Consider the following 13,310-nt stretch of genomic DNA (forward strand, 5'->3'; position numbering starts at 1 on the left):
TCTTTTGTGCTGATCTGATAACATAATGAGTGTAGGTTCAAAAATTTAATTTTCCACAAAACAAACCCAAAACACTTTCTGAGTCACTTATCTGTGTGATTCTCAAGTTCTGAGTCTGCTGCTTCTTGGAAATGGCTGATGATGTGCCAAATTCAGAGCAGGGAGCTCACAACAAAGAAAGAATGGTGACTAGGAAGTAAATGGGCAGACACACAAGTGCAAGGGAAGCAGGAAAGGATTGCATATGAAAATTGGTTGACTGCAGGGCAAACTGCAAATTTCTATCTTGCCTCCGCCAATATTCCATTTACAATATCCAGCATGAGTGTCCTTAAGGAAGAGGACTCAGTGTTTGCATCAGCATGGGCAAGGGAAGAAAGGACGAGGGAAAATTGATGGAGATGGATTTATATGGAAAAGTCCTCTCCAAATTTCATTACTTTCATTTTCAACTCTCTTGAAAATTGTCTTTGCAATCCTCTGCTGTTTGTAAGAAGCATTTTAACTATACTTTGTCACCACATGAAGATCTGAACTGACATTTTTGTTATTAAAATATATCTTGTATTCTATCCTTTTTTGAAAGACATTTACATTTAATGATGATTGTTTGCATGATTAGTTTGTATTTCCTGTTTTTTTTTCACACAGCACAGACTTTTCTCAGCTCACTTTGTAACAATATAGGAGTTCAGAGGGCAGTGGGATTTTTTACTATTTTGGGGGGGTTTGTTTGTTTATTGGCTTTTATGAAATAATTTCAAATATATTCTTCTTTTTATTGCAGATCTTTATAGTGTACACCTTTAAGCAGAACAAAAGACTCCATGTTTCTTTCTGGATGTGTAAGGTGGGCATGCCTAGTTCAGAGCAGGCAATGAGATGGAACACATTTTTTTTTTACTGATAGGTACTAAAACAGCAGATTGCCGGACTGCAGGAGGAGTTCAAGAGAAGTGAGTCCTGCTGGCATGCTGCCTACAGCAAGCTGAGAGACCAGGTTGAGCTGCTGACCAGGCAGAACATGATGCTTCGAGATGAGCTCAGAATTTCAGAACATCAGAGATGGAAAGCAGAAAAAACCTCAAAAGCTGCGAATTTTTTGGACAGAAAATCAGATACCCCGGTACTGGAAGATATTATCTGCTTAATACTGTCTGAAAAAGAAAAATTCAGGAGTAGTTTTATTTTGGACCTGTCATGTGTGAATACTGGTCCTCCATTCCTCCCATGCTTAGCCTGAAGGGGGAAAGTCAGTTCTATAGTAAGCCATGTTAAAATATATGCTTTGTAAATATACTCCTTGTAATTTTTTTTTTCAGTATCCCCCTTGTTTAGCATACTTGTAGGGTTACTTGTTACCTTACTATATAACTGAATAACTTCTTGTAAGAGAGTTAAAGGAAGTTAAAGTTGCCCACTTCTTACACAGCAGACAGCAAGTCTTGGTGAAATTAAATGGTTCAGACTAGAATTCAAAAGACAGAAATTTGGTTTAAGTGGGTAATTTAATTTCCTTGTGTATTCAAGGGAGACAAATACATGCTTTGATGGATCACTCATCCTATGTGTGTCAAGGCAACTAGAACAAATAATTATCTTCTAGGTGGTACAGTCTGGTGAGATGAATCCTACTCTTCCACAGAATGGCTGAACCTAGAAGAAAATAAAATTGAGCTATTTACTACTAAGCTTTTCCCTAATTTTCAAATCTAATTTCTAGTAATGTATCTTCAAAAGATGTTAGAACCACCAATTAACCTGTCCTTTGCTTTATGGAGTGAACAAGTTTTGGGCTCTCTTTTTATTTGATTTTAATGTACTTGTTAATGAGATTTTTCACCTAACACTATTAAGATCCATTGAAAATGTCATTTGAAGAGATACTTCACTTTATTTTTAATTTTCCCAAACATACCTGCTCATATGACTCATCCTTTTATAGATTTCAAAGGTCAGAAAAAAAATAAGTCACAGGTACAGAATGAAAATATATAAAAATTCCAATAAAAGCAAGGATAAGAAAAAGCTAATTGATTTGTGTTGTAGGCCAGATTTCTGATTTATTTCTATTGCTTTTGGGTATTTGGTGATATAGGGCTTCTACTCAAGCCACTGAATACTTTTGTTGTGTGAGAATAACATTAGGATGCTGTCTATTAAGATGCTAGGATGGCATCTACAAAGATTTTTTCTGATACTGGAGAGTTTTGGTCCCTAACAGAACATCATGTGGAATTTCATTAATTGTGTTTAAATATCATAATTTTTCTTACAGCAGAAAGCCAGATGGCTTTGAATGTTGTTTTATTCTACTAGTTGTACCTTGAACTTAAAATTATATATTTATAACAAATTCTCCACTAGGTTGCAGAAGCTATTCTGCAAGGGACAGCATCTTCATCCAAACAGGAAGAAAGTTCATGGAGAGATAATCGCAAAAGCCGCAGCACCTCTCACATGGGGCTGAAGACATGTTTGCAAAGACACTTAATTAGAGATGTGAGTAGCAAAGTATGCATTCCTATTCCCGGCAGTCACTTTTCCACAGTTTCAAATATGTACTTAAGAGAATATTCTTTGGAATCCAAATTTCTGCAAATGGAAGGGTGTATAAGTATGTTCACATTTTCTTGCAGTCAGGTTGTGCTCTCATTCTACATAACTTTGTTTGCAGTTTTTCTTCTGATTTTGCATTAGGAAAAACATTTTTTTTCCTTTTCTAGAGAAAACTGAATTGCCTGTTGTTTTCAGCTATGCTCTGACTTCTTTGCACCTACTACTTTACAGACTTGTTTTACAAGTAATCTTTGTACCTTGCCTCAGCAAACCATAAATCTAGTATTTTGACATTCAAGGCTTTACTTGCCAATATGTACTAGTGGCCTCCCTGTTAATGTCAGTGGGAAAATTACTTAGCTTTTTACAAGTTATGACAAGTTAACTCAGTATGTCAAATGAGATGCTTGTTTCTGGCTGGTATGTTCATGACTGCTCCTCCACAGCCAGCTTTCCATATTTCTCACACGTCATTGTTTAGAATATAGATATTTAAATATCTCGTCATGCTTTTCTTTCTCTTGGCTTTGTATTTCTTGCTTCTATAATAAGCACCTTGATTATTACACAAAGCTCCTTTCTTAATTTTGCTCACATTTAGTTGAAATCTGTGCTTTATTCAAGTGAACAGTCACTCTGAAATTCCTCCTACCTACTGAAAATTTCCACTGGCTAAAGTAAAACTTAGATTGGCCAGCACACCCTGCACTCTGCCTGTCTAGGAACTGAAATAAAATGTAAAAGATGTCAGGTGAGAGGGGAGGCAACTATTCCACTGTAGTGAGCATGATAGCATGTGTTTTGGAAGTCACTAGACAGCTACTCTAGTGAATTCTATATGATGCCAGATATGAAAAGAGACAATGGTAAGAATAACTTTAAACTGAATATGCTTAAAAGATCAGAATCAGTCATGTGTGAAACAGTAGCTTCAAAGAGGATACCTGCCTTCAAGACTATTTCTAAGCAGTTATGTGTTGTTCATGAGTCAGAAAATAGAGGGTTTAGCTGCAAAAAATTGTTCCATGTGTTCTACACTGATGTCTACAGCTGGAATCTCTCCATTCTTCTGTGCTACGGTGGACAGAATTACTAGTTAAACAAATAATATTCAATATACCATCTTCAGTTACAGTAGCCAGTAAAGTAAAAAAACTATCTTTGGTAGCTTACTCTGGAAATTTTCAAAGCATGAAGGAGTTTGTTTCATCTGAACATCTCAAGAATTTTTGCAAAGTGAGTTAAAAACAGAAACATTTATTCTACATAGAGATTCCCTAAGATCCAGTGAGTTCGTTTTCCTCCTGTGGCACACAGCCACGTGCAATAAAATTATGGCTTCAGCAACAGTTTTGAGAAGGGGGAAGTTGAGGACAGCAGACTTTTGGGCTCGCTGTTATCTGAGCTTTCACCATCTAGCCAGCACTGGATCCAATCCAACTGGAATCCAGCACAACCATGAACTAGACTGGTAGGCATAGGGCCCAGATGTCCTGAGTGAACTCTAAAATGTTTGACAGAGACACATGCTCTTTATCTAATCTGATGGCACAAAAAGGCTTTAGACTGAATAGGGTGGCTGTTAATTACTTGAAGCCAGAATTTAAGGCTCAGGTAAATGGAATATTAAACAGAAGGCCAAAATCTGTGTCGTAGAGATAGATTTGAATGTGGTGACTCACTTGTATTTTCTTTGTATTTGAGCTGTTTTGATGGCAAGTGGATGCTTTTCCTCACAGATCCTGTAAATCTGGACAATTCTGAATTTTGGATAGATATGAAACAAATTATCATACTATTTCTGTCCAGGACTGAAAAACTGTGCATAGGAACATATAAAAGTGAATGGGAACATATCAAAGTGAATGAGATAACCTTGAGCAACAGAAGGGTGGTCAGGCATTGGAACAGACTGAACAGGGAAGTGGTGGAATCACCATCCTTGGCACTGTTCAAAAAACGTGTGTACTTTGGGACACGGTTTAGTGGCAGACCTGACAGTGCTGGGTTATTGGTTGGAACTGATGATCTTAGAGTCTTTTCCAACCTAAACAATTCTATGGTTCTAGGATTTGGAGAAGATATGCGTGCATATATAGTGGGTTTCTGTGGCTGGGTTTTGGTAAGGGGGGGAGGAGGGGGAGGGTACAGGGATGGTTTCTGTTAGAAGCTGCCAGAAGCTTCTCCTGTCCTGTGGAGCCAATGCCAGCCGGCTCCAGGACGGGCTTCCTGCTGCTGGCCAAGGCCAAGCCAGTCAGGAGTGATAGTAACGCCTCTGTGATAACGTATTTAAGAACAGAAATGTATCGCATGAAAAGGAGGGGATATGCCTGACTCCTAGAGTCGGGAGATTTTCTCAGCCCACAGAGATTTATTTGTCTGTTAGTGCCCCAGGGAAAATGAAATCACATATGTTTCACCCAGTCTGTCAGGTACCCTGCACAGGAGCCTTTCAACAAACAGATTCACAAGATCAGGGTAATTTGATTGCCCTTTTTCGGAGACTGCCATATAACAGTGTAAGGGAAAACCCCTCAGCAGGTCTTCCCACATGTTATTCTGCTGCTAGCAAACTGTCAGTATCTTATAAAGGACTCACACTAATAGTTTATGGAATAACACTCTTTATTAATACAAACTGTGACAAGTTAATAAGGTTCATGGTCGTCGGTGATATGGTCTATCTGCAAAAATGTATTTAAAGCAATCTAATAATACTATACAGCAAGCACAAGAACAAACTGTAATACAAAACAATATATTCTGGAGCAAAAGTGAGCTCTAGTCCTTAAAAGCAACAGTCAGCACACATAGAATAGTTACTCACCCAACAGGCATCCCTGAACGGGGGGGAGGGAAGACAGGTTTGACTTCTCAGCTGATCCCAGCAGTTTCAGTGGAAATCTTTCTCAGATTTCTCCTCATTTCCAACTTCCTTTTATACTATTTCTTTAGGTTTAGGTGGAGTTTGAGTGAATCTAGTCATAGGTCCTCAACTGGGTAGTTGTCCTTGGCATCTGTCTTCCTTGGTAGACAGATATGTCATGGCTGAAGTATCACCATGTTCCGCTTCCTGCAGGATGTTTGTGGAGGGAGGTCACAGTGCCTTCACATCACTCCCCTCTCCATTGCATTCTCTATACCATGTGTTTATCACTATTTGGGGAACCTTTGTGGAGCATCGTGACCATCATCCAGGAAGCAGCAGCTGGTTCTCCTCTGTAATTCTTATTCTCCTTTAACTTTTAACCCTGTCCATTATTCCATAGTGCAAAGCAAAATAAGACCCCAAGACAGAGTTATGTATAAAACATGTGTGTGTGTGTTTGTGTGTGTTTGCATGTGTCTCTGTGGGTATGCCCACATACACAAATAAATAATTTCCTGAAGTTTTAACTGCTTAGTGATGCACCTGTTGTATTGCTATATGAACCCGTCTATATTAACTTAATAAAAATATATTCAAACTTTTTAGGCAACAGATAGTTCTGTGCAAAGAGCTCATCCTTTGAGATCAGTGACAAAAGAACATCAAGAAAAGAAACCATCTAACTGCTCCATTGATAGAAGCACACCAACTAGCAGGAGAACACTTAATCAGGGAAAACTGACGCCTTTAGAACCAGAAAAAGTAAGTCAATAGCAAGATCTATTTAAACCGCCTTTATTTGCTTTTTATAGAATTGTTCAGAAGCTATATCAACACCTGATCCCCATACAGCTGCTGCTTGGTCTTCTTTCCCTGGAGCTGAAGGTTTTTTTGTCAGAAATTATCTTAGAGACTGTTCATACAGTCTCTCTGAGCTATTCAGATACCTGCAGGCCAGAGTGTGGGTGAATGCTTTGAAACCTGCCCCTCTTGCCTCAGAAAAAGTTCAGAGTTGATCACATGCACCAAGCATTGGGGCATTGTATGGGCCAGTGGCTCCCAGGAAGGCCAGGGGTTTGGACCATCAGGAGCTCATGGAATCCAACAGGGCAGTGCCCATCCCGCAGACGCAGACAGGAAGGAGGGCAGGCTGGGGATGGAAGTGTGAGTTAGACCAAAATCCCAATTGTCAAAACCTATAGTGATGAGACAGGTCTGGGGTCATGAAGGGAATTCATCCTGTGGGTCAGGGCTGGCATTTGGATCAATGAGGTGCATGGCCAGGTACAGACAACTGCAATGCAAACTAACATGGACCAAATGAAGTCCATGAGATGGACTTCCCAAACCAAGAGATGGGAAGCAGTGGGCAGGGTGGTGGGCATGGTATTGTCTGACACTTCTTCCAGTTCTTCCACCTTCCTTTCTCCACAATAGTCTGAACTAAGGTTAGACCCATGCACAATACCCAAACACAGACAGCTAAACTTCTAGGAAGGGGAAGTGCACTCTGGCCATGTCAGTGACAACTCCCATCTTACAGTGAAGCATGACTGTAGGCCAGGCCCTCTCTATTTTTCTTCAGGTTGTACATCAGCCCTCTCCTACTGGAGGAAAAACAGATAGTAGAAAATCACCTGGAGCTGTCTCACATGTAACTGGTCTTTTCAAGGAGCCTAACTCATCTTCCTGTGTAAAAGGTAAGATATGTGGAAACTTTCTACCTGCTTAAAATGGTCTGCAAATGACTTGGAGACGCTGGTCTTTAACTCTTGACTTGCAGAGGATGTTATCACTAAAACACTCCTATTATTCTTAGAAGAATTATCAAATTTGTATTTTACAAGAGGGGAGAGCAAACTGTGCTCTCAGCTGCTTACTTACTGAGTTTGTTTTCCTGGAAGTTTAAAGGCGGGAGAATGGATGTGGACTGCACTTCATTTTGGTCCAGGAAAAAGCACCTTTGGAAGGATGGAAAAATGTTAGCAAATATTATCAGTGTAAGAAGCAATGTGTTACCAGACTCTGAGACATCTTTAAAAAACCTGAGATAGGTATGAAAATGTGATTCAGCAATTTGCATATGCTTTCAATGACCCCTTTTACTTTGCTTTTTCTTACAGGCATGCCTTTGCCAGTTTCAGATAGCTCAGAAGACATGTCCCTCTCACATAACCATAGCAATGACACTTGCAGCTTTGTACCCTGCAATAACAACGAAGAAAGAGAGGTATTCCACCATGTAACTCTATAAAATAGAATTTCAGTTAGTCTGTGGTCTTAGTTTTCATATACAGCATGCTAGCTTCCATTCAGAAAAATACTCTCCTGGCTTTATTTTCTTTCATCTACTCATGATATAAGTACAGTCTTTAAAACAATATTGTAATGGCTTTCAAATAATAGATTAGATTTCTTTATCAATGTGGTCCTGCACAACTGTTGAATATTAATAGATTTATGTTGTTAGTTACCGTTTTAATTTTGTCTCTGGAAGAATAAACTCTTAAAAAGACAGAAAAGCTGCTAAAACCTCAGAATAAAGTGGCTTTAGTGACCACACACAGGAGAAGTGGCATAACTGCAGATAACAACAAAGTATTTACAGACAGTTGTGCTTTTCTGGATGCTGAAAAAAAGGTTTGAGCTACTTATGATTCTGGTTCTTCCATGATCAGCAAATGCCTTCTTTCCATTTCCAACAGAAATAAAACATACCAAGAAAGGAAAACACTCCATTCCCACTTTCTAGGCTATGCAGTGGACAGAGCATTAGGAATGTATCTCACATACACGCACGGTGTTTATAGCCATTTACTGAAGCATATCATTGCCCTGTGGGGAGCAGTATTCCCTATTCCTTTGGATCCTGTTATTCAAAATTTCACCACATCTTCAAAAGTAATTAACATCATCTGGTAGCTGCCCTGGATGCTATGTGCCAGATGCCGATTAACTTAAGGCTCCTTTATGCTGCCACACTGCAAAGAGCACTCATGGCAATGGTAAATCGGAATTGCAACATCCAGAATAGCCCCTACCTACATAGATAGCATTACCTAAGAGCTAAAGGCCACGTAATTTGTTTTGGAAGAGTGGCTCTAGCTTATATAGGTACCTTTCTTTGTAAATCAGTAACCCAATATTCAGAGATAGTTCTCCTCTCTGTTCTTGTGTTTATTTTCTCCATTTTGTACCGTGTAATTTTGCCAGAATGCACTCTTGTCACTTCATTTTTGGACTTCCTTTTTGCTACCTTTAGCTGTGCAAACTGAAGATAATTTGAGTTAATGTGCAAAATTTCTAGCTACAACTAAAACATAAAAATTCATTGCAAAGACAAGGCAATACCTAAAAGAAGGGCATCTTTCCTCTGCATGTGTGAAAGTAAACATGGGGTTTGCACTGTTGATTAAAATTAATGAAAATATTTTTAAAACATATATGTTTGTATAACACTGACTGTGATGTTTTCATAACATAGCCTCCAAAATTATCTGGAAGGTCAATGTTGAATCAAGAAAGAAGAAAGAGTGAGGAAGAGGTGCAGGAAAAAATAGAGTATTGTGATGGAAAGGTAAGAGAAAATAGGATTTTTGTTTTTTTTTTTTGGTTGGGAGGCATTCCCTTTTTGTGGATATTCTGATTGTTGGAACTAAATGGCAAAGCTATAGTGCATCTTCTGGTTGTCTTCTTTTTTGGACTTCAAATGAATTATATTGTAGGATTTGATATATGGTGAACAGAACCAGCTGCCATAGTAATACCAGGGAAACTGATTAACCAGAGGCTGTGCTGGGTATGAAACCTTCTCTGACCAGTGTATTGTCTGTAGAAGAGCACACTGGTGGCATTATTGTCTGCTGTTAAGAAGTTTTGAGCAATTTTTCAGCTTTCTGCATGCAGCCACAATTAATTCTGTAGTACTGAATGTCCATACAGGATTATTTGGAAAACAACGATTGTTAACTTATCTTGTCAGCACTCTGTGTTAATACAGCAATTAAATCGTTTTGGCTCACATAATCCAGAAGCAGGGTCTCTCAAGTCACCTGTGTGGAAGATGCACAAGCATATATGAAATGAGTCCAGACAATAATTCACTGAAGTTGGTCAAGGAAAAACCTGACTGGCATCCCTATTGCCACAGGGCTGCGTACCTTACCTCCCTTAACAGAAAAACAAGGCAATAGGGTGAGAATTTGGGATATGTGATGCAAGTAAGTTCATCTTGTGAAAAGAAAATTTCTTTTGGCTCCCTTTATACACAAATGAAAAAAAAAAATAAGGCCTGTTCTGCAGCGATAACTTCTGAAATATAAAGGCATAGAATTACTTACTTCAAACTCCAGTTTAATTGGAAGGCAGTGCAATGCTGCTCATTTCCTTTGACTTCAATTAGATGCTTTATGTGTTTGAAGGTAGAAGAGGTGCTTACCGATGGACGTGGAATCCTCACTTTCCGCAATGGTACTAGAAAAGAGATTAGTGTTGATAAAAGGACAACAACAATTAGCTTTTCCAATGGAGATGTAAAGAAGATCATGCCAGATCAGAGAGTGGTGTGTAACTTTTTTTTTCTTTGTGGAAAATAAAATGATTAATTGATTTTCCAACAAGGTCCTATCATTTATCTTGATCTATTAATTCTGAGAGAAGTTGATAAGGAAGGGTGTTGGTTTAACAACCCTGAGCAGTGAAACTTCTTCATCTACAAGGACAAAAGTGGAAAGGCACGAAGGTAACAGTCAAAGAAGGAAAAAAATATGTGGTTGGCCAAGCAGGAGACTGAACAAGGCAAGGGGCAGAAGCAGCTGTCTGAAGCAAGGACTTGTTTTTATTCATTTGTAGAGTAGCTAATTCCTCTTGGCATTATATAAATATAAGTAGTTAATAAGTATGTGAGCTAGAGTGGAAATAAGTGAGGCCTTGGTAGCAGTAGGGCTATTTTAAATTAATAGTTCATGGATGAGATCCAAAGCAAAGAAATAGGAGGATGACTTTCATGTATGCACTCTATCTCTGTATGCCACAGAGATGAAAATAGTGTCATCTAGACACAGTCATGAGGAGGAGAGTGAATGAGAGGAAGGAACAGCAATGTGAACACAGATACTTTTATGGATGGCAGATGCAGAAAACGACCTTGAAATGACTTTTTAAAGATGGCTTATTTTTAAGCACATTGTTATGGTTGAATCTGCTTATGCAAATATTGTGAACATACTGCTACCACTTCACTCTCCTTCCAGATTTATTATTATGCAGATGCACAGACAACCCACACTGCTTATCCAGATGGTCTGAAGGTGCTGCAGTTCCCTAATAATCAGATAGGTATGCAAGAGCTCATAAGCGTGAACGGTATGTGCAGATTTATTTCTACTATGAAAGTGTGGTCTGCGTTCTGACTCCAAGAGATTAAATATTTTCTTGCCATTTAACAGTGTCTTTGCATTTCACTTCCAGTATATTCCATCACTTCACTGCTCAGTTTCCTCCTACAGAGCAAGTATAGTAATGGAATATAAATGTAACTCTTCTAATTTTGATTATCTGTTTATGTGATTCTTTAATTTCTTTAGCTGTACTCTGCATATAATTTCCATCCTCACTGCGATATCCAAAAAAATCCTGACCTAGCTGTGTGTACAGAAGCATGAAAGAATACTAGATAGACTTCTTACATCTTCTTTTCCACAGAAAAACATTATCCTGATGGCACACAAGAAATTGTGTTCCCAGATCACACAGTGAAGTGCCTCTATAGTGACGGACTGAAGGAAACTTTTTTCCCAGATGGCACAGTAGTAAAAGTAGAAAAGTAAGTCTTGTATAAATGACAGGAACCAGGCATTGGACACACACCCAATGATACTGACATTTAGAACTGTGGCTGGGTTTGGCATAGCTAGGAAATTTCTAGATGAAAGGAGAAAGGATTTTTAAGATAGCAAAGGTTTTGCTACAATGTAGCACTGAAAACTGTTCACTTCCACCTTGAGTGATAGATGATCATTTGTCACTGGCAAAGTGACTGTGAAATATTCCTCATTTGGTTCCTTGTAACTTTACACTGGCCAGAGTTGCTGGGAGATCACCAGTTGTCTGTGTTAAAAATGTAGGTGCTAAAGGACTCACGGTGAGGGCTCCTAAGCTGTATTCTTACCCATTTGGCTCCCTTTCTAATCTCAGGCAAGGCATTTCATGTATTGTCTCTCTATTCCTCCATGCAACATGAGAAAAACAGGAATCTTTCATTTGTGCCTCTTCTGGGCTTCGAAAGGTTCCTGTTGTAAAATAGATTTTCTGCCTGCAAAAAGCCTTGAGATCCCTCCATGAAGTCATGTAAAACGCAAATCTCCCTTAGCTATTATACTATGTATTGAAATCTTTTTGTGAGATAAGATCTCTAATGCCATCCTGTGTTAATTCTGACATTATTTTCTGCTTTCTTTGAGTCACATTAGACAGCTCAGTGAGACAGGTTAACAAAGACAGTGCCTTCTCATCACTGCATTCATTGCTATTTCTTTCAGGAATGGAGATAAAATAGTGATATTCAGTAATGGCCAGAAGGAGATTCACACTGCACAGTTCAAGAGGCGGGAGTACCCAGATGGCACCGTGAAAACTGTGTACTGCAACGGCAGACGGGAAACCAAGTACTCCACTGGACGAGTTCAAATCAAAGATGAGGAGGGTAATCTCATCCTAGATAAGAAGTAATTCTTCCCCGCAAAGGGCTGCACTGTAGCTCAACCACTGTAGCAGGTCAGAACTGTTAGCAAGATTTAACTTGTGAAAAGGACTGGATGGATCTGTAAGGCTGAAAATTACTTTGGCTGAGTGACTGGCTTAGATTGGAATAACCTTACCTGAATGTAATGTCTCTTGAGTGAGACTTGAATGGGATGTGGTCATGTGCTCTTTGTGTATGCAACATTAAAATAAATGCCCACAGTACTTCTCATTGAAGTGTTTATTTTATGGTACTGATCACAATTTCCCTTGTTTTTCTGCCACTTAGTTGTGAAAGTGACTACAATTCTGGACCATGGCATAAGAGCCTCAAGCATACAGTTCAGTGCTGCCCTGCGCTGACTAGAGCAGATTGCTCAAAGCCCAATCCAACCTGGCCTTGAACACTTCCAGGGAAGCGAAGTTTTTGAAATCACTGAAACATTTCTCTTGAGGAGCTCAGCTCATTTACCTGCCCATTGATTGAGATGCCCAATTATCTCCTTATGCCCCCCAAATTCCTGTAACAACAAATACGTTTTCATAGCAATATTATAGAATTGCTCTACCTTCTCTTTAGTTTTCAGGGACTCAGACGATTAACAAATCACCATTCAAATTACAGAGTATCTATGAAAGAAAGAGCAAGGAGCATTGCTGATGTTGATCATACACATACTTCAGTTTATCAATTTAATTATGATGCTATGAGCATCCATGCAGTTTGATATCGACTGGTGTAATGATAAAATTGCATTGTTTTCTCTTTACTGCTGTGTAACTCTCCTTTTCAGCTTTTCACAGCATATTTTATTTGTTTTGTAAAAGGAAACTCTAATCAAAATAAATCCAAGATATCATTCTTTTCCATGTGTTTCACTAAGAATTTCAGTTTGTTCTTCCTTACGCTGAGCGAAACAAACATATGTTGATTTTTTTCTCAATTAGGCATCATAAAAAAGTGAATGTGGTTAATGTTTTCAGTTTGGCTGGGAAACTAAATATATGATACCAATGTTTTATAAAGCAACATTGTTTTTATTCCCATGAATTCCTCTAACAAAAGGTCCCTGTTCTCCAGTTAAAATGCTGACATTCTTTTTGTTTCTGTAATAATTTAGAAAACAGTCTTTGTTTGCAG

General features: G+C 38.7%; 1 protein-coding gene across 1 annotated transcript in view; it reads left to right on the plus strand.

Annotated features, from left to right (window-relative positions):
• The window catches only part of LOC108640540 (centromere protein J-like), a 43,307-nt gene extending 30,775 nt beyond the window's left edge, over positions 1 to 12,532 (plus strand). Inside the window, exons 9-17 of the mRNA XM_018077350.2 lie at positions 6,035 to 6,190; positions 7,014 to 7,128; positions 7,552 to 7,658; positions 8,913 to 9,005; positions 9,850 to 9,990; positions 10,681 to 10,792; positions 11,132 to 11,252; positions 11,968 to 12,131; positions 12,459 to 12,532. Coding sequence (XP_017932839.2) covers positions 6,035 to 6,190; positions 7,014 to 7,128; positions 7,552 to 7,658; positions 8,913 to 9,005; positions 9,850 to 9,990; positions 10,681 to 10,792; positions 11,132 to 11,252; positions 11,968 to 12,131; positions 12,459 to 12,532 — 1,083 coding nt within the window. The remainder of the gene's footprint in view (positions 1 to 6,034; positions 6,191 to 7,013; positions 7,129 to 7,551; positions 7,659 to 8,912; positions 9,006 to 9,849; positions 9,991 to 10,680; positions 10,793 to 11,131; positions 11,253 to 11,967; positions 12,132 to 12,458) is intronic.
• Positions 12,533 to 13,310: the final 778 nt, after the last annotated feature.

The sequence above is a fragment of the Manacus vitellinus genome, unplaced genomic scaffold (genome assembly GCF_001715985.3).
Source record: "Manacus vitellinus isolate BGI_N305 unplaced genomic scaffold, ASM171598v3 scaffold_37_pilon, whole genome shotgun sequence".
NCBI classification, from domain to species: domain Eukaryota; kingdom Metazoa; phylum Chordata; class Aves; order Passeriformes; family Pipridae; genus Manacus; species Manacus vitellinus.